The sequence below is a fragment of the Bombina bombina genome, chromosome 6, assembly GCF_027579735.1.
Source record: "Bombina bombina isolate aBomBom1 chromosome 6, aBomBom1.pri, whole genome shotgun sequence".
Lineage (NCBI taxonomy): Eukaryota > Metazoa > Chordata > Amphibia > Anura > Bombinatoridae > Bombina > Bombina bombina.
The window spans coordinates 477,397,835-477,418,805 of record NC_069504.1 but is presented as its reverse complement, the minus strand read 5'-3'; the positions used below and the strand labels follow the sequence as shown (position 1 = coordinate 477,418,805).

Below are 20,971 nucleotides of genomic sequence, written 5' to 3'. Positions count from 1 at the left end.
ATGAGAAGAACACCATGAAATATAAGTCTTCCAAACTCGATAATAAATCTTCCTAGAAACAGATATACGAGCTTACCTTCAAATTTAACGATTTGAGATCCTGATAGAAAAACGGTTCTTGAGACAGAAGGTCTGGTCTTAAAGGAAGTGGCCAAGGTTGGCAACTGGATATCCGGACAAGATCCGCATACCAAAATCTGTGAGACCATGCTGGTGCTACCAGAAACACAAACGATTGTTCCATGATGATCTTGGAGATCACTCTTGGAAGAAGAACTAGAGGCGGGAAGATATAAGCAGGTTGGTAAAATCAAGGAACTGCTAACGCATCGACCGACTCCGCCTGAGGATCCCTCGACCTGGACAAAGTAGCCGGGAAGTTTCTTGTTTAGATGAGAAGCCATCAGATCTATTTCTGAAAGACCCCACATCTAAACAATCTGAAAAAACACGTCTGAATGGAGAGACCACTCCCCCGGATGTAAAGTCTGACGGCTGAGATAATCCGCTTCCCAATTGTCTACACCTGGGATATGTGCCGCAGAAATTAGACAAGAGCTGAATTCTGCCCAAGAAAGTATCCAAGATACTTCTTTCATAGCTAGGGGACTGTGACTCCCACCCTGATGATTGACATATGCCAAAGTTGTGATACTGTCAGAAAACAAAAGAATGGTTCTCTCTTCAACAGAGCCTGAACCTGAAGAGCCCTGAAAATAGCACGGAGTTCTAAAATATTGATTGGTAACTTCGCCTCTTGAGATTTCCAAACCCCTTTTGCTGTCAGAGAACCCCAGACAGCTCCCCAACCTGAAAGACTTGCATCTGTTGTGATTACAGTCCAGGTTGGACGAACAAAAGAGGTCCCTTGAGCTATACGATGGTGATCTAACCACCAAGTTAGAGAGAGTCGAACATTGGGATATAAGGATATTAATTGTGATATCCTTGTATAAACCCTGCACCATTGATTCAGCATAAAAAGCTGAATAGGTCTCATATGAAAACGAGCAAAGGGGATCGCGTTCGATGCTGCAGTCATGAGACCTAAAACTTTCATGCACATATCCACTGAAGGGAATGATTGAGACTGAAGGTTTCGACAAGATGAAACCAATTTTATTTGTCACTTGTCTGTTAGAGACAGAGTCATGGACACTGAATCTATCTGGAAACCTAAAAAGGTGACCCTTGTCTGAGGAATCAAGGAACTTTTTTGCTAAATTGATCCTCCAACCATGTCTTTGAAGAAACAACACTGGTTGATATCAACCAAATAAGGAAACACAGCAATACCCTGTTCTCTGATTACAGAGAGTAGGGCACCGAGAACCTTTGAAAAAATTCTTGGAGCTGTCGCTAGGCCAAATGGAAGAGCGACAAATTGGTAATGCTTGTCTAGAAAAGATAATCTCAGAAACCGATAGCGGTCTGGATGAATCGGAATATGAAGATATGCAACCTGTAAGTCTATCGTGGACATATAATGACCTTGCTAAACAAAAGGCAGAATAGTCCTTAGTGTCACCATTTGTAAAGTTGGCACTCTTACAAAACGATTCAAAACTTTCAGATCCAGAACTTGCCTGAATTAATTCACTTTTTTTTTTTTGACAATGAATAGAGTTGAATAAAACCCCAGACCCTGTTCCTGAAACGGAACTGGTATGATTACCCCTGAAAGCTCTAGATCTGAAACACACTTCAGAAAAGTCTGAGCCTTCCCTGAATTTGCTGGAACGTGTGAGAAAAAAATCTTCTCACAGGAGGTCTTACTCAGAAACCTATTTGATACCCTTGAGAGACAATACTCTGAATCCATTGATTTTGGAGAGTCTGCCCAAATGTTTTGGAAAAATTTTAATCTGCCCCCCACCAGCTGAGCTGGAATGAGGGCCGCACCTTTATGCTGACTTGGGGGCTGGCTTTGGTTTCTTAAATGGATTGGATTTATTCCAACTTGAAGAAGGTTTCCAATTGGAACCAGATTCTTTGGGGGAGGGATTGGCTTTCTGTTCCTTATTCTGTTGAAAAGAACGAAAGCGATTAGAAGCTTTAGATTTACCCTTAGATCTTTTATCCTGAGGTAAAAAAATTCCCTCCCCCACCAGTGACAGTTGAAATAATTGAATCCAACTGAGAACCAAATAAAATTGTTACCTTGGAAAGAAAGAGATAGTAATCTAGACTTGGATACCATGCCAGCATTCCAATATTTGAGCCACAAAGCTCTTCTAGCTAAAATAGCTAAAGACATAGATTTAACACCAATATTAATGATATAAAAAATAGTATCACAGATAAAATGATTAGCATGTTGATGCAAGCGAACAATGCTAGACAAATCAGAATCCGTTTCCTGTTGCGCTAAGCTTTCCAATCAAACATTTGTGGTGGGAGGTGTATTTATAGGTATTTTGAGGTTTGAGAATCTTTTCCCTCTCCTGGTAGGAATGTATATCCCATACGTCACTAGCTCATGGACTCTTGCCACTTACATGTAAGAAAACACTTGATCTCTTGAAGAACAAATAGAATATGACTGGATAACCAAACTATTTTTCCAGATGTATCCCAAAATGTAGAAACTTATATATAAGTTTATACAAAAGTTTAATAAATATGTACATGACATAAGCACAAGATGTAGTAAACATGTACCTACTGAAGCATTTGCAGATATTTAGACTGTGATGTGGCCTTCCTGACTAGAGAAGCAGCACATATAGACCAACAGGTACACAGTAAATACTTGTAAATCCATGTCTTAAGAGAGAGATGGGAGGTGGGAGGGATTTTAAGATCAGATATGGGTTCTTGACGTCCTCCTAATGGCGGGAAATTTATCTCATATGTTATGGAGGACTGTGAACCATCAGTTTACCAAATAAATGATCAGCACATCACCATTCTTTACCTTCCTCCAGCAGAGGCAAACATAAGACTAACTACCATAGAGGTGGAAGGGGTTATATAGAGCTCTTGGGGTTTGGGAATCTTTGCCTCCTCCTAGTGTCAGGGACGGTAATTCCCAGGAGTAATGGATTGTGGACTATTTCCACCTTAAAGAAAGAAAAACTTATAATTTTGCAAAGATTTTGGTAAATAATATTGAAAATGGCCAAGTGACCACTAATGTTACTGTGATCACCTTGCTAAATTGTCATTAAGGGTAGCCACATGTGAAATAGGGGCCCATACAGGCTTTTGGGGGTTATAATATAGATTAGAGAGGACTCATTGTACAATACAGAAATAAAAGCACTTTTTTCTTGCAAGGTGTTCACTTTTCCCATAGCGATTACCTGACTATAAAGAGAAAATTAATATCTTTTTTGACAGAGGGATTGGTCTACTAGAAAATAAACTTTATTACGGGTCTCTAGAAATAATAGATTTTTTTAATTGAACATATAAATGTCCCATTTCCAAGCAAATCCCTGTGTGTTTAAAAAACAAACAAACAAAAAAACAACAACATTTGCTGTGTGGTACTTGTGATTCTCTTTCAAATGAGATTTGTAGCTGCTAAGCGAGATGAGATTGAGGGGTTTTAAGAACCTCCCCCATCCAGTTCTCTTGCAGTCACACTAAGCTTTCCATTTCTGCCCCTTTTGTGGCGACACCACGTACAAGTCCTTGGCACTCCCATGAAGCCTGGGAGTGCCGCCCACTAGGTCACCAAAGATTTCCGGCCTGTAGTGTGTGGGATCCCCGAAAAAAGTGTTTGACCAGTGATCCCCATGCATGACAAAAAGGGCTAGTCATGCACCCACAGCCTGCAATCTGCATGACGAGCATATCATCAAAGTGGTTAAAAAGATGGATAACACCTTTCCTACCCATTCCCCAGCTTTGCATAACCAACATTGTTATATTAATATACTTTATAACCTCTAAGTTTGCCTGTTCCTAAGCCCCTGCAGGCCATCCCTTATCTCAGTGCTTTTATTAACTTTTTAAATCTTGCACGACAGCCAGACAGTGCTAGTTTATGTGTGCCAAATAGATAAGATTGTGCTCACTCCCATGGAGGATGACAATGGTTATACAACCAGCACTGATTGGGTAAAATGCTAAAGATTGTAAACAGCACGAAGATGAGAGGCAGTCTGCAGGGGCTTAGACACAGTTAAAGTGAAGGTAAAGTTACCTTGACGCTAATACAGAATCCAATTCTTTGTTGAAAATGAATGGGATTTTAATTCATCATTTTTTTCAATATTACTTCCAAATCTAGTAATTAAAATTTTAAATTAACTTTTTTACGATTTTCACAATCAACCCTGTCATGAGATGGAGGACACAGCATAGAAGGTACAACGCTATTTTATTACAGAGCATGGAAGTAACACCTGGTACAATACATCTCACTTAGTAACTGTGACATAGACAATAACGGCCCTAAACCATGCCCCCATCCGGAGACATCACTTCCCACTCTCATCACATCTTCCCCCTTTTCAAAGGACAAAGCATACATTTTTTTTCATTTGAATACATCAAATAACAAGGTATACAAGAAGCATACACAACAGTTTTGTATAGTAACAAATAACAAGTTAAAGAGAATATCTGTATAAACAACATGAATTACATCCTGACTACCCTAGTCCACAGTGACCATGGGATTATTCTGCCCATACTTCCGGTCACTGCTCTAACTAGTGCTAATCCTGATATCGGGCTGGAAGTTTCACCACTCTCCCACTTGATGTAATTCTACATGAACTGTCCTCTGATACAGAAGGAGGTGATTGAGAGTCTGCTGGAGGCAAAGACGTATCCCTGCTGTGATCTTGCTAAGGGAAGGCACCCCTCTTAAAACAGGGGATCCCACCGGCGGTGGTACTGAGGCATCCAATTCCAAACTCTCAGGTAAAGGCTGAAGATGTTTTCGATTTCGACGTGCGACTGTCCCTCCATCAGTAAGGACTACATAAGACCTTGGTTCTGGAGAACGTCCAATTACCGTAGCAGGTGTCTTCCATTTCTTCTCATCATCCAGTTTAATTCTGACACTTTGCCCCACATTCAGCTCCTGCAAGGGCCTCACAGAGTGTATCCTGTCGTAGAAGAAGCCCCTTTTTGCCTCTTCATCCCTCCTAAGGACCTCGTCCCGAGGAATAGAGCTAGTTGGCTGGAAGACACCCACAGAGGGTAAGGTGGTACAAATCTGACGTCCTAAAATCAGTTTTGCCGGGCTAAAACCCGTGGCTTGAATGGAAGTCGCCCTATAGGATAACAGGGCCAGGTACGGCTCAGATTGCTTCAAAATGAACTTTGTTGTTTGAACTGCCCTTTCAGCCATGCCATTGGCCTGCGGGTAATGAGGACTCGACGTGGAATGGACAAAATCATATTCTCTGCTGAAAGAACTGAACTCTGTGGAAGCAAACTGCATTCCGTTATCACTCACCAACTCCATTGGTATGCCCCAACGGGTGAACAAGCTCTTGAGACGAGTGATAACGGCTTGACTTGTGATTTAATTCAAGGGTGCAATCTCCAAATACCTGGAATAGTAGTCAAACACAACCAGGTACTTTTTCCCGTGCAGCTCGCACAAATCAGCAGCTATTTTCTGCCACGGGCCTGCCGGCAGCGGAGTAGTAATCAAGGGCTCCCTTCTCTGAGTAGGCCGGTGTTCCCGGCAAAAGACACATTTTGACACATGGCTTGCAATGTCGGAACTGATCCCAGGCCACCATACTGCCGTAGCTGCCCTCTCTCTGCACTTTGTAATGCCCAAGTGGCCATCATGAATCCTGCTTAACATCTCCTGCCGCATGCTAACAGGAATAACAATGCGGTCCTGGAACAGCACCAACCCATCCAGCTCCGTGAGCTGTAACCTTTCTGACTGGTAAGAACTTAAAGACATCCAGGCTGCCCGACTCTCGGGCCAACCTTCTTTTGTGTACTTAATAACTTCTTGAAGGTCTGTATCTAAATATGTCTCCTTTCTTATTTGTTCTAGCTTCCCTGAAGAAATGGATTTGGAGGCCAGAATTGAATCTACATATACCTTCACATCTGATTCCGTTGAAGACTCTTCAGCAGCAGCCAGCAGGAGCCTGGAAAGTGTACCTGCAACAACCAGTTGTTTCCCCGGCACATGCACTGCCTGAACATTGAACCTGAGCAGCCTCATTAACAGTCTCTGGCATCTTAGGGGTGTTTTGTCGAAATCAAAGGAGTTGATTAGAGGGACTAGCGGTTTATGGTCAGTCTCCAGACTAAAATTCTCTAAACCCACTAGGTAACGCTGAAATCGCTCACAGGCCCAAACTGCAGCCAGACACTCTCTCAATTTGGGCGTATTTCGACTCAGCAGCTGTACGGGAACAGTAGGCGATGGGCTGTAGTTTGTTCTCATTCAACTGCAGGAGGGCGGTCCCTAACCCATAACTGCTCGCATCAGCACTAACCACAGTCTTTTTGGAAGGATCATAGAACCCCAACACTGGGGCAGACCCCAGCAGGGACTTGGCCTGCACAAAGGATTCTTCCTGTGAAGGTCCCCAGACCCAGGCAACATCTTTCTTTAGCAACTCTGTGATAGGGTGTAGTATTGTGGTTAAGTCTGGAAGGAACCTCCCCACATAATTTACAAGGCCCAATATTTGTCTCAGCTCATGTACATCAGAAGGACTTTACATCTGTTCAATAGAACAGATTTTATCGGGGTCCGGCTTGATGCCATCCCCATTGATGATATGCCCAAAGTAACATAACTCAGCTTTCCTAAAATGGCATTTCTCCTTATTTAATTTCAGCCCGGACTCTCTAACGGTCTGCAGCACACAGCTCAATCGCTGATCATGTTCTTTCAATGTAGATCCATACACCAAGATGTCGTCCATGACGACTGCCATGCCCTCGTGGTCTCTTAGGGGAGAACTCATTTCTCTTTGAAAGATTTCAGGAGCAGAGGATATCCCGAAGGGGAGTCTGCAGAAGCAAAACCGACCTACCGGTGTAATGAAGGTAGTCAGTTTGCGGCACTTTGGATCTAGAGGTATCTGCCAGAAGCATCCAGTGTAGAGAAGAACTTTGCCCCCGCCAATTTCGGAGCTATGTCTTCAAGTATCGGCAGCACATCTCTCTCTCTCTCTCTTCACCCCCTCATTCAGCTTTTTCAAGTCTACGCAGATGCGTACCTTCACGTTTTTCTTCGCAACAGGCACAATGGGGGCACACCAGTCAGTTGCTTCAACAACCTCTTCAATAACTCCCATATTCTTCATACGCAGAAGTTCCTTTTCAACCGAGGCATGAGCGGAAACGGAATTCTATGAGGAGTGGTAATGCTGTATGGAACTGCGTTCACTTTTAAGTGATATTCAGACTGGGTTGTAATTCAGCAGGCCCAATTCACCAAACATATCTACTGAAATCTCATTCACTCTGGCGACTAGGCCCAAACCACAGGCTGCTTTTCTGCTCAATAGGTTGTTAACACACTGACCTCTAATCACATGCACCCACATGGTGAATTTCCTCTGCTTGTACTCGCAGCTGGCAAGAAATTTCCCTGCACAATCAATGCGGCCACCAGGACTATGGACTTTTGTTGTAACTTTCGCCAGCTGAGGCTGTCGAGGCAGTTTTATGAATGCTGCAATTGACATAACAATGATGTCTGCTCCTGTGTCAATCTTAAAGGCAACTTTGGCTCCCATTACAGTAAGAGTAACCCTACAATCTTCATCTAAACCAGGCCGTTCAACAACAGGCCCTAAAAAGGATACTTCTTGACCCTCCTGGTCGCTATCCACCTGCATCTCCTTAATATATTCAGTTTTACACACCACTTCAAAATGGCCCATTCGGTTACATTTTATACATCTTTTGTCTTTAGCAGGGCATATGACACTTTGATCAGGGGCATGCTGTGCCCATCTGCTTCTGGGCTTATCTGTTGCCCTTGGTCTACCGCTCACACTGTGCCTTTCACTTGCAGCCCTCCTGAACTGCTGCACTTCATCCACAATACTCTCAGACCTCAGATCAGCACTTTGCTTTTTCACCAGTTCACTCTGGCGGGCCATTCTAATAGCCCCATCTAATGTTAAATCAGCCTCTAGCTGTAGCTTCAGTGAGACTTCAGCGTCTGCAATTCCTATGACTATTCTGTCTCTGATTTGCTCCTCTTTAGCAACACCAAGATCACAGAATTCAGCTAGTTCATACAGGCTGCGCACAAATGACTCCACAGATTCTCCCACACGCTGTGCACATTTGTGAAAACAAGCCCTCTCATGAATCACATTTCTTTTGGGCACAAAGTGGGCACTGAGTTTGTTCACAACTATGTCAAAGTCAAATTCCTCCCCCTCTTGGAAAGCAAAGGCATTGAACACTGGCTCCACATCTTTCCCCATAGAGTATAAAAGAGAATTAACTTGTACTTCACCACTCTCCTTGTCCAGCTTGGAAGCAATAGTGAAGAGCTGAAACCGCCATTTGGGCCAAGCTGCAGGCTGAGAGAAATCAAAAGGCTCAGGTGGGGTAAACTTCAACATCAATCAGGAAACAGAAGTGCAGGCAAGAACTTCTGACACCATGTCATGAGATGCAGGACACAGCATAGAAGGTACAACGCTATTTTATTGCAGACCATGGAAGTAAACACCTGGTACAATACATCTCACTTAGTAACTGCGACACTGACAATAACGGACCTAAACCACGCCCCCATCCGGTGACGTCACTTCCCACTCTCATCACAAACCCGTTTATTTTATTTTTTTTGGGTCATCTTTTTAGAGCAGATAGTTAAAATGCTGGCCGTTAGATGGCCGTGACCCTACGTCATCTGCCTACTCGATGTACTGTGCATGTGCTAGAGTTTATTTCTTCTTCACAGAGTACACGCGCGTTCTAGTTTCGCGCATGCGTACTTGTTCTGCTTAAGGCCGCTTGTTCTAGGTGAAGGGAGATGGGTGTGCTGAGAATCGGGCATGCGCAGTTACAACGCTCATCGCGAACACGCTTCTGCTGTTACGTATAGAGCCGGGTGGGAGGTTGGGAGGAGTAAACTTCGACATCGTCCTCAATCAGGAAACAGAAGTGCAGGCAAGAACTTCTGACACCATGTCATGAGATGCAGGACACAGCATAGAAGGTACAACGCTATTTTATTGCAGAGCATGGAAGTATACACCTGGTACAATACATCTCACTTAGTAACTGCGACAATGACAATAACGGACCTAAACCACGCCCCCATCCGGTGACGTCACTTCCCACTCTCACCACAAACCCATTTATTTTTTTTATTTTTTTTTTGGGTCATGTTTTTAGAGCAGCTAGTTGAAATTCTGGCCGTTAGATGGCCGTGACCCTACGTCATCCGCCTACTTGATGTACTGTGCATGTGCTAGAGTTTATTTCTTCTTCACAGAGTACACGAGCGTTCTAGTTTTGCGCATGCGTACTTGTTCTGCTTAAGGCCGCTTGTTCTAGGTGAAGGGAGATGGGTGTGCTGAGAATCAGGCATGCGCAGTTACAACGCTCATCGCGAACACGCTTCTGCTGTTACGTATAGAGCCGGGTGGGAGGTTGGGAGGAGTAAACTTCGACATCGTCCTCAATCAGGAAACAGAAGTGCAAGCAAGAACTTCTGACACCATGTCATGAGATGCAGGACACAGCATAGAAGGTACAATGCTATTTTATTGCAGAGCATGGATGTATACACCTGGTACAATACATCTCACTTAGTAACTGCGACATTGACAATAACCGACCTAAACCACGCCCCCATCCGGTAACGTCACTTCCCACTCTGGGAGGAGATATTGACGGAACGATAGGAAAAATATAGATAGAAATAAAAGAAAAATATATTTTATTTTTATAAAATCAAGTTAGCGATTAGCATATTCTGTTGAAGGAATACATTGATATATTCCAATTAAATAAACTTTACCTTCACTTTAATTATAGAGGTAAAAAGTGTATTAATATATCAAAGGGGTTGTTGAAGAAATAGTCAAAGTACTATTTAGGGACAACAGAGCACAACTGGCCCTGATTGAATACAGCTGGTGACCCTATTACAACACTAGTTTTCAAACCTGTTCTCAGGCCTCCCTAACAGGCCACATTTTAAGGATATCTAAACTAGAGCACAGGGGAAAATCAGATGATTAGTAACCATGGTTGTTTTACCTGCTCTCATCTAAGGTAATCCTGAGAATCTGCATATAAAAAAAGGCCCAAATCCGGGGTTTGCCAAGTCTCTCGTTTAGAAAGGGATTGCCTGGTATTTCAGGGCTGGATCACACTGTTTAGTCAGAATCAGACAGATATATTACAGGAAAGTTCTTCTCTGTGAAAGGCACATGCCGGGCAAAAAAAGGCAGCTCCTAGGGTTTTAAAGGGACATAAAACCCAATTTTTTTCTGTCACGATTTCGATAGAACATCAAATTTTAAACAACTTTCTAATTTACTTCTATTATCATATTTACTTCGTTTTCTTGTTATCCTTATTTGAAAAGCAGAAATGTAAGCTCAAGAGTGTGCACATGTCTGCAGCACTATATAGCAGCAGTTTTGCAACAATGTTATACATTAACAGGAGCACTAGATGGCAGCACTATTTCCTGTCCTGTAGGGCTTCAGGCATGTGCACGCTACCTACCTAGGTATCTCTTCAACAAAGAATAACATAAGAATGAAATAAATTTGATAATAGAAGTAAATTGGAAACGTTTGAAAAACTGTATTCTCTATCTGAATCATTAAATAATTTTTGGGGGTTTAATGTCCCTTTAACTTGCCATAGAACAAGCTGTTACACTACTGTTCGTTCCCTGGTTGAGCGCTTACCTCCTTTTGTGTATGTGTATCCTTTTAGGGAGGCCTGAGGACAGGTTTTATAACCAGTGTATTATAGAGCACGTCATTTTCTTTTTATTACATTTCATATAAACAGTTTCTTTCAATATCACTGCAACAGTTTAAGCATCTGAGAATGTAAACTGTCAGCAATACACCTAGGTTGCCAACACAGGCACTAACCCTATATTTTAACCAACATTTAGAAGCCAGCCTAAAAAAGAAAAAAAAGAAGCAATAAAACTTTAGTTGGTCACATAGATTGTACGTGAGAGGCGAGAGACATACATATACACTGAACAAAGGGTAGAGAAAGAGATCCTTAGCCTAACACTAGATATCTAAATACGTTTGGAAGGTTTCACTTTATCAGCCCAGCAAAATCTGCAGTGGGAAGTTAATTTCTGAACCTTGTATGGCAAAAAGAGAAAACTAATTACAACTAATCTGCAGCTGCTCTTTCTCTCTTCACCATTCTGCTGCAGCTACTTTTCCCTGTCATAGATCCCCAATGCCGATTGCTGCTCCTGACAGTACATGCAGGGGACTGATCTCCACAGGTCCTGTCAGTGACAGCAATTATAATCAGTACCCATGGAGCAGGGAGCACCATGATAGTATTTTGATAGATGAAAAGTTATCCACATGCTTAAAACTGCAAAAGCACTAAGTGGCAACCCCAGCAGCCCTCCTTTTAATAAATACAACTATGACACTTTTCTGGGGGTCAGGAAACATTGTTAAAATGCCGCTGGTGCCCATGTTTGTCAAGAAAAGTATTTCTTAGCTTCTATATAGAATGGTGAAGCACTAGGAACCTCTGTTTCATGGGGATTCCTAGGACTAAATTTCCCAATCTTCTTTCTTATGTCAAAATGCATAGCTGTACACCATATTGTAGTTAATCTACAATGGAGAAAAACGCTCTGCATGAAAAAGGGAAGCCATCTGGAATTAGGTACTGTTTTTTGGAATTGCTCAAAATGTCATGTCAGCAGCATGTGACACTATACACAGGGAGAGAGACTCTATGCCACAATAAAAATCTAGTATTGGAGCAAATAATAAATGCACCATACAACGAAATCTGTGTAAGTGAATATCATTGGGAGTAAGTAATAAAGAGAGATCCCAGTGAGGATGGCCAGAGCACATAGAACCCTGAGATCAAACCCAGGAGACAACTTCCTGGATCTAGCTACAGACAACCAAAATGGGGGTTAGACATATACTGCCTATCTCTGGTGAATATAAAAGTGTAAAGATATTCTGCAAGTAAATGAAAACATTTCATTAGCATATAAACATTGTATAGCAAACATCTAAAAAAAGAATACAGAATTTACAATAGCAATTCTTCAAGGCCTTCTCACCTGTTTAATCCTTGGCAGTATCCAATATCTGGGTTCCTCCATGAATATGCGAGTAGGACATTGCGCAGTTTTTGGATGCCCTCAGAGGTGGGTGAGGTGTAGTGCTTGTTGTTGGGCAGTGTTCTCATGAGGTCAAGCTCTATCTGCTTTGAGGCAGGATTTTGCTTCTCCAGGGCATTCTGTAGCAAGCTCTGGAAGTAGCCATGGGCTGCTTCATCCTTCAGCTTCTTGATATGCAGATGCACAAACAATTTCCACATTCTAGAACGGTGCTCATGAGGGATCCCATTTCGAACCAGATTCTTAAGTTCTGGAGAACGTACCATTTCACGGTTCATCATGCTGGCAAAGTAGTTTTCCCACTTGACCACTGTAGAGATTTCTTGATTGTCTGTTAGTGATAAAGTCTTTAGTTCTAGAGCTCGCACTCTGGCAACTAATTTCTCCTCCTCATCATCCTCAGGAAGGATCTCAAAACCATAGATGTCAAATTTACTTGAGAAAAAAAAAAAAAAAAAAGAATTTGGACAAGAAAAACTAAATTTATATCTTACCTGACAAAAAATAAATGTATGCTTACCTGATAAATTAATTTCTTCTATGGTACGACGAGTCCACGGATTCATCCTTTACTTGTGGCATATTATCCTCCTGCTAACAGGAAGTGGCAAGGAGCAACACAGCAGAGCTGTCTATATAGCTCCTCCCTTAGCTCCACCCCACAGTCATTCGACCGAAGGCACAGGAAGAAAAAGGAGAAACTAAAAGGTGTAGAAGTGACTGAAGTTTAAAATAAAAAAAATATAATCTGTCTTAAAATGACAGGGCGGGCCGTGGACTCGCCGTACCATAGAAGAAATTAATTTATCAAGTAAGCATAAATTTACTTTTCTTCTATAAGGTACGACGAGTCCACGGATTCATCCTTTACTTGTGGGATACAATACCAAAGCTACAGGACACGGATGAACGGGAGGGACAAGACAGATGGTTAAACAGAAGGCACCACTGCTTGAAGAACTTTTCTCCCAAAAATAGCCTCAGAAGAAGCAAAAGTATCAAATTTGTAAAATTTGGAAAAGGTGTGAAGCGAAGACCAAGTCGCAGCCTTACAAATCTGTTCAACAGAAGCATCATCTTTAAAAGCTGCTGTCCAGCAGTCTCGTATGCCAAACGGATGATGCTTTTCAGCCAAAAAGAGAGGTAGCCGTAGCTTTTGACCTCTACGGGGGGTAGCGTCTACTTTACCTGCCTTCGCCGGCCAATACGCCCGCCTAAGCTCGCCTTCCATCGCCGCCGCGGACCTTCAAAATTTCGCCTAAGTTATCAATAAAGCTGTCAAAAAGCCGCGCACCAAGTAGGGGGCGATGAGCAGCGGACTGTGATAGTTATCACTCATCCGATCTCGCTGCTCTTCGGCTTTTTCCCAGCTTTATTGCTAGCCTGTCACTAAGCACCCACACTAACTACACTGTTCTACCCCCTATACCGGCGCCCCCGGCAACTCAATAAAGTTATTAACCCCTAAACCGCCGCTCCTAGACCCCGCAGCAACTCTTATAAATGTATTAACCCCTAAACCGCCGCTCCCGGACACCGCCGCCACCTACATTATACCTAGTAACCCCTAACCTGCCCCCCCTATAATAAATTTATTAACCCCTATCCTGCTGATCCCAGACCTCGCCGCAACCTATATTAAACTTATTAACCCCTAATCTGCCCCCCCTACACCGTCCCCACCTATAATAAGTTTATTAACCCCTATCCTGCCCCCCCATACCACCGCAACCTATAATAAATTTATTAACCCCTATCCTGCCCCCCCTACACCGCCGCCACTGTAATAAAATTATTAACCCCTAAACCTAAGTCTAACACTAACCCTAACACCCCCCCTAACTTAAATATTAATTAAATAACTCTAAATAATATTTCTCTTATTAAATAAGTTAATCCTATTTAAAACTAAATACCTTTAAAATAAACCCTAAGCTAGCTACAATTTATTTTAACTAGGTACAATAGCTATTAAATAGTTATTAGGTTAGGTGTAAGTAGCTTAAAATTGTTGTAATATTTTTTAAAGGTTAGGTGTAAGTAGCTTAAAATTGTTGTAATATTTTTTAAATGTTTGTAACTTATTTGTTTTATTTTTTGTAACTTAGCTTTTTTTATTTTTTGTACTTTAGTTAGTTTATTTAATTTAACTTAATTGTAGTTATTTGTAACTAATTTATTTAATTAATTTAATGATAGTGTAGTGTTAGGTTGTAACTTAGGTTAGGATTTATTTTACAGGTAATTTTGTATTTCTTTTAGCTAGGTAGTTATTAAATAGTTAATAACTATTTAATAACTATTCTAACTAGCTAAAATAAACATAAAGTTACCTGTAAAATAAATATAAATCCTAAAATAGCTACAATGTAATTATTAATTACACTGTAGCTATCTTAGGGTTTATTTTACAGGTAAGTATTTAGTTTTAAATAGGATTAATTTATTTAAGTATAGTGTAGTGTTAGGTGTAATTGTAACTTAGGTTAGTTTATATTTTACAGGTAAATTTCTCTTTATTTTAGCTAGGTAGCTATTAAATAGTTAATAACTATTTAATAGCTATTGTACCTAGTTAAAATAAATTGAGATGCCTGTAAAATAAAAATAAATCCTAAAATAGCTACAATATAATTATTATTTATATTGTAGCTATCTTAGGGTTTATTTTATTGGTAAGTATTTAGTTTTAAATAGGATTAATTTATTTAATAAGAGAAATATTATTTAGATTTATTTAATTAATATTTAAGCTAGGGGGGTTTTAGGGTTAGTGTTAGACTTAGGTTTAGGGGTTAATAATTTTATTACAGTGGCGGCAGTGTAGGGGGGGGCAAGATAGGGGTTAATACATTTATTATAGGTGGCGACGGTGTGGGGGGGCAGATTAGGGGTTAATAACTTTAATATAGGTTTCGGCGGGGTCCGGGAGCGGCGATTTAGGGGTTAAACTATTTATTTAGTTGCGGCGAGGTCCGGGATCCGCAGGATAGGGGTTAATAACTTTATTATAGGTGGTGACGGTATGGGGGGGGGGGGGGCAGGCTAGGGGTTAATAGGTATAATGTAGGTTGCGGCGGGGTCCGGGAGCGGCGGTTTAGGGGTTAATACATATATTATAGTTGCGGCGGGCACCGGGAGCGGCGGTTTAGGGGTTAATACATATATTATAGTTGCGGTGGGCACCGGGAGCGGCGGTTTAGGGGTTAACATATTTATTATAGTTGCGGTGGGCTCCAGGAGCGGCGGTTTAGGGGGTAATACATTTATTTAGTTGCGGCGGTGTAGGGGGGGACAGATTAGGGGTGTTTAGACTCGGGGTACATGTTAGGGTGTTAGGTGTAGAAACTACCATAGGAATCAATGGGATGTCTGGCAGCAGCGAACATGAACTTTCGCTATGGTCAGACTCCCATTGATTCCTATGGAATCCGCCGCCTCCAGGTACGCTGGGCCGGAAAAGTGCCGAGCGTACCTGCTAGTTTTTTGATAACTAGCAAAAGTAGTCAGATTGTGCCGCACTTGTGTGCGGAACATCTAGAGTGACGTAAGAATCGATCTGTGTCGGACTGAGTCCGGCGGATCGAAGCTTACGTCACTAAATTCTACTTTTGCCGGTATCTAGGGCTTGATAACTAAGGCGAATCAGCCTCGCCACAAATACGCTGCGGAATTCCAGCGTATTTGAGGTTGACGGCTTGATAACTAGGCCCCTACGTTTTCCAGAATAGACAACAAACAAAAATAAGATGTTTGACGGAAATCTTTGGTTGCTTGCAAGTAAAACTTCAAAGCACGAACCACGTCCAAGTTGTGCAACAGACGCTCCTTCTTAGAGGAAGGATTAGGACACAGAGAAGGAACAACAATTTCATGATTGATATTCCTATTAGTAACAACCTTAGGAAGGAATCCAGGTTTGGTACGCAAAACCACCTTATCAGCATGGAAAACAAGATAAGGCAAGTCGCATTGCAATGCAGATAATTCAGAAACTCTTCGAGCCGAAGAGATAGCAACTAAAAAGAGAACTTTCCAAGATAGAAGCTTAATATCTATGGAATGCATAGGTTCAAACGGAACCCCTTGAAGAACTTTAAGAACTAAATTCAAACTCCATGGCGGAGCAACAGGTTTAAACACAGGCTTGATTCTAACTAAAGCCTGACAGAACGACTGAACGTCTGGAACATCTGCCAGACGCTTGTGCAGTAGAATTGACAAAACAGATATCTGTCCCTTTAAGGAACTAGCTGATAGGCCCTTCTCCAATCCTTCTTGGAGAAAGGACAAAATCCTAGGAATCTTGATCTTACTCCATGAGTAGCCTTTGGATTCGCACCAATAAATATATTTACGCCATATCTTATGATAAATTTTCCTAGTGACAGGATTTCGAGCCTGAATCAAGGTATCTATGACCGACTCAGAGAAACCCCGCTTGGATAAAATCAAGCGTTCAATCTCCAAGCAGTCAGCCGCAGAGAAACTAGATTTGGATGCTGGAATGGACCTTGAATCAGAAGGTCCTGTCTCAGTGGCAGAGTCCATGGTGGAAGAGATGACATGTCCACTAGGTCTGCATACCAAGTCCTGCGTGGCCACGCAGGTGCTATCAAAATCACTGAGGCTCTCTTCTGTTTGATTCTGGCAATCAAACGAGAAAGGAGAGGAAATGGTGGAAATACATAAGCCAGGTTGAACGACCAGGGTACTGCTAGAGCATCTATCAGTACTGCCCGAGGATCCCTTGACCTGGACCCGTAACAAGGAAGTTTGGCGTTCTGACGAGTCGCCATCAGATCCAATTCTGGTGTGCCCCATTGCTGAATCAATTGTGCAAACACTTACGGATGGAGTTCCTACTGCCCCGGATGAAAAGTCTGACGACTTAGAAAATCCGCTTCCCAGTTCTCCACTCCTGGGATATAGATTGCTGATAGATGGCAAGAGTGAGTCTCTGCCCATCGAATTATTTTGGTAACCTTTATCATCGCTAGAGAACTCTTTGTTCCCCCCTGATGATTGATATATACTACAGTCGTGATATTGTCCGACTGGAATCTTATGAATCTGGCCGAAGCCAGCTCTCAGTTCTAGAATATTCCACAAACCCTGTGCTTTCAGGGAATTCCAGACTGCATCCCAGCCCAATAGGCTGGCGTCCATCGTCAATATGACCCACGCTGGCCTGCGGAAACACATTCCCTTGGACAGATGATCCTGTGACAACCACCTAAGAAGAGAGTCTCTGGTCTCTTGATCCAGATTTATCTGAGGAAATAAATCTGCATAATCCCCATTCCACTGTTTGAGCATGCATAGTTGCAGTGGTCTGAGATGCAAGCGAGCAAACGGAACTATGTCCATTGCCGCTACCATTAGTCCGATAACCTCCATACACTGAGCCACTGACGGCCGAGGAATGGAATGAAGAGCTCGGCAGGTGGTTAAAATCTTTGATTTCCTGACCTCCGTCAGAAAAATGTTCATGTCCACCGAATCTATCAGAGTTCCCAGGAATGGAACTCTTGTGAGAGGGATAAGTGAACTCGTTTTTACGTTCACCTTCCACCCGTGATATCTTAGAAAAGCCAACACGATGTCCGTGTGAGACTTGGCTAGTTGGTAAGTCGACGTCTGAATTAAGATATCGTCCAGAGAAGGCGCCACTGCTATGCCCCGTGGCCTTAGAACCGCCAGAAGGGACCCTAGCACCTTTGTGAAAATTCTGGGAGCTGTGGCCAACCCGAAGGGAAAAGCCACAAACTGGTAATGCTTGTCCAGAAAGGCAAACCTGAGGAACGGGTGATGATTTCTGAAGATAGGGATGTGTAAATACGCTTCCTTTAAGTCCACGGTGGTCATATATTGACCCTCTTGAAAGATGGGACTCTGAGGAATTTGTTTAGGATCTTGAGATCTAAAATTGGTCTGAAGGTTCTCTTTTTTTTGGGAACCACAAACAGATTGGAGTAAAACCCCTGCCCCTGTTCTGCTTTCGGAACTGGGCAGATCACTCCATTTGTTCTCATACCAGACCTACTGCGCTTCCCCTGCAACCCAGGCAGGTTAGATAAAACCTCTGTGAGGGTAGTATTCATAACTGCGGCCATATCTTGCAGGGTGAAAGAATTAAGACGCACTAGAAGTACTTGGCGTCGCTTGTGCGGGTGTTAATGGTTGTGATACTTGGGGAGAATTAGATGGCATAACCTGATTCCCTTCTGACTGAGAATCATCCTGCGACATACTTTTAGTAGCTAAAATATGTTGTTTGTAATTTATTGACCATTCAGTGCATGAGGGACACATTCTAAGTGGGGGTTCCACAATGGCTTCTAAACATATTGAACATTGACTTTCCTCAATGTCAGACATGTTGAACAGGCTAGTAATGACTACAAACAAGCTTGAAAACACTTTATTTAGTGAAAAAAATAACAATCCTAAAAAACGGTACTACGCCTTTAAGAGAAAAAAGCATACACGTTCTGCAAAACTGCTTTAAAATACACCAAACTTCAATTTTTGATAGCAGACTCAATTTGTGTAGTTACGTTTGCCACAAGAAAGTAAAACATTTAACCCTTTATTGTGCAAACTGGATTGAGAATAAGGTCTAAATCCGGAAAAAACACCCACAGCACCTCGCCACAGCCCTGCTGTGGCGCCTACCTGCCCTCAGGGATTGTAAAAATGGGGTTAAAGCTTCGATTTGACCCAAAACTTCCACAAGGGCCCTCAGGAGTTGGAGCTTGCTAAGTGAAAACAAATGTGCATCTGAGGCGCGAAAATAGGCCCCGCCCATCTCACTTGATGTCTTTACAGCCTCAAAGAACCGCACCAGAGCGTTTTTAAACTAGCCATGTGGGTTCTGAGACCCAAAAAATAAGCCAAGTGTACCCTCAATAAAGTTGCCAAAAAACGTTATTGCCCAAAAAACGTTAACAGCACTCCCAGTTCTTAAAACGTTTGCCCACAAACATTCAAACTCAGTGTCAACCATTTTTAATTAGCCCCTTATGCAAGCTTAGTAATGCCTTTCTATAGCTCTTAGGATTACTGCTTACTGAAATACACAGTCTCTCCAGAAAAAATGACTGAACATACCTCACTGCTATATAGCATGAAAACGTTCCTCACACTGAAGTTTCCTGTACCCCTCAGCCTCTGTGGGAACTGCACTGGATTTTAGTGACAAATGCTAAGATCATCATTCTCCAGGCAGAAGTCTTCATCCATCTGCTACCTGAGAGTAAATAGTACACACCGGTACCATTTAAAACAAAAAACTCTTGCTTGAAGAAATTAAAAAATAATATTTTATCACCTCTTTCACTTTACCCTTCCTAGTACTTAAGAGTAGGCAAAGAGAATGACTGGGGGGTTGGAGCTAAGGGAGGAGCTATATTGACAGCTCTGCTGTGGTGCTCTTTTCCACTTCCTGTTAGCAGGAGGATAATATCCCACAAGTAAAGGATGAATCCGTGGACTCGTCGTACCTTATAGAAGAAATACATTTTTTTCATGGTGGCAAGAGTCCACATCTGTTAAGTATGGGATATACATTCGTACCAGGAGGAAGCAAAATTTCCAAAACACCAAAAGCCTATAAAACCCCTCCCACCTCACTCATGCCCAAATTAGACGTATAGCCAAATAGTGAGGTGTGTAGAAAGAGTAAAAGCCAAAATTAGGAGCAGGGAAAAAAGTGCTTAAACAAAAAAATGGGTGGGTGTTCGCGGAGTCTCGCCACCATGAAAGAAATTAATTTATCAGGTAAGATATAAACTTTGTTTTCTTTCATATAGGTGGCGAGAGTCCATGAGCTGTTACGTATGGGATGTAATACCCAAGATGTGTAAGTCCACAAGTAACAAGAAAGGAAGGGATTAAAATAAAATATTTTTTTCTGAGAAATTAAATCCATAACCCAAAAATTACGTCTTTTATGACAAACTCAATGGGGTAAATTTATTATTCGTTCGAGCGGACATGATTCGCTACAGCAAATCATGTCCGCTCAACATCACCAATTGCTGACAGCATACACTGTTGGAATATATCCTAGCACAAGCATTTCTGTTGAAAAGCTTGTGCAATGCCGCCTCTACCCACTAGAGCCAATCAGCCGCTAGCAGGGGATCGGATCAGATCGGGATGATTTCAATTCTCCACCTAAAAGGTGGCAGAGAGGTCAAGGAGCAGCAGTCTTATGACCACTGCTTCTTAACTTCTGTTTCAGGTGAGCCTGAAATAATGGGACTTTGAAGCAGCATCTGCTGCTTAATAAATGGAGCTCAAACAATATCAATATATATATATATATATATATATATATATAGGCACCATTATTAAACTGAGACAACTGACTAAAGGACCTTTCTACCACAAGGCTGCTTTTGACAAAGCAAAAACATCAAAAAGGTCAAATTTAGTAAAGGTATGTAAAGAAGACCAAGTGGATGCTTTGCAAATTTGATCAACTGAAGCCTCATACTAGAAAGCCCAATATGTGGCAACCAATCTAGTAGAATGAGCTGTAATTCTCTGTGGCGGAGGCTGACCCGCCTCCAAATAGTAACCAAGAGGCTAAAGAAATAGCAGATGCTTTCTGGCCTTTCTTAGAGCCAGAAACAAGAATAAACAGACTACAAGTCGGTCTGAAATCCTTAGTAGTATCTA

The 20,971-nt window shown here is 42.0% G+C and overlaps 1 protein-coding gene across 3 annotated transcripts in view; it reads right to left on the bottom strand.

The window, feature by feature from the left end:
• TBC1D2B (TBC1 domain family member 2B) overlaps positions 1-20,971 on the bottom strand; it is a 438,274-nt gene that overhangs the window by 162,162 nt on the left and 255,141 nt on the right. For all 3 annotated transcript variants that reach the window (XM_053717278.1, XM_053717279.1, XM_053717280.1), the window contains exon 9: positions 12,224-12,718. In XM_053717278.1, coding sequence (XP_053573253.1) covers positions 12,224-12,718 — 495 coding nt within the window. The remainder of the gene's footprint in view (positions 1-12,223; positions 12,719-20,971) is intronic.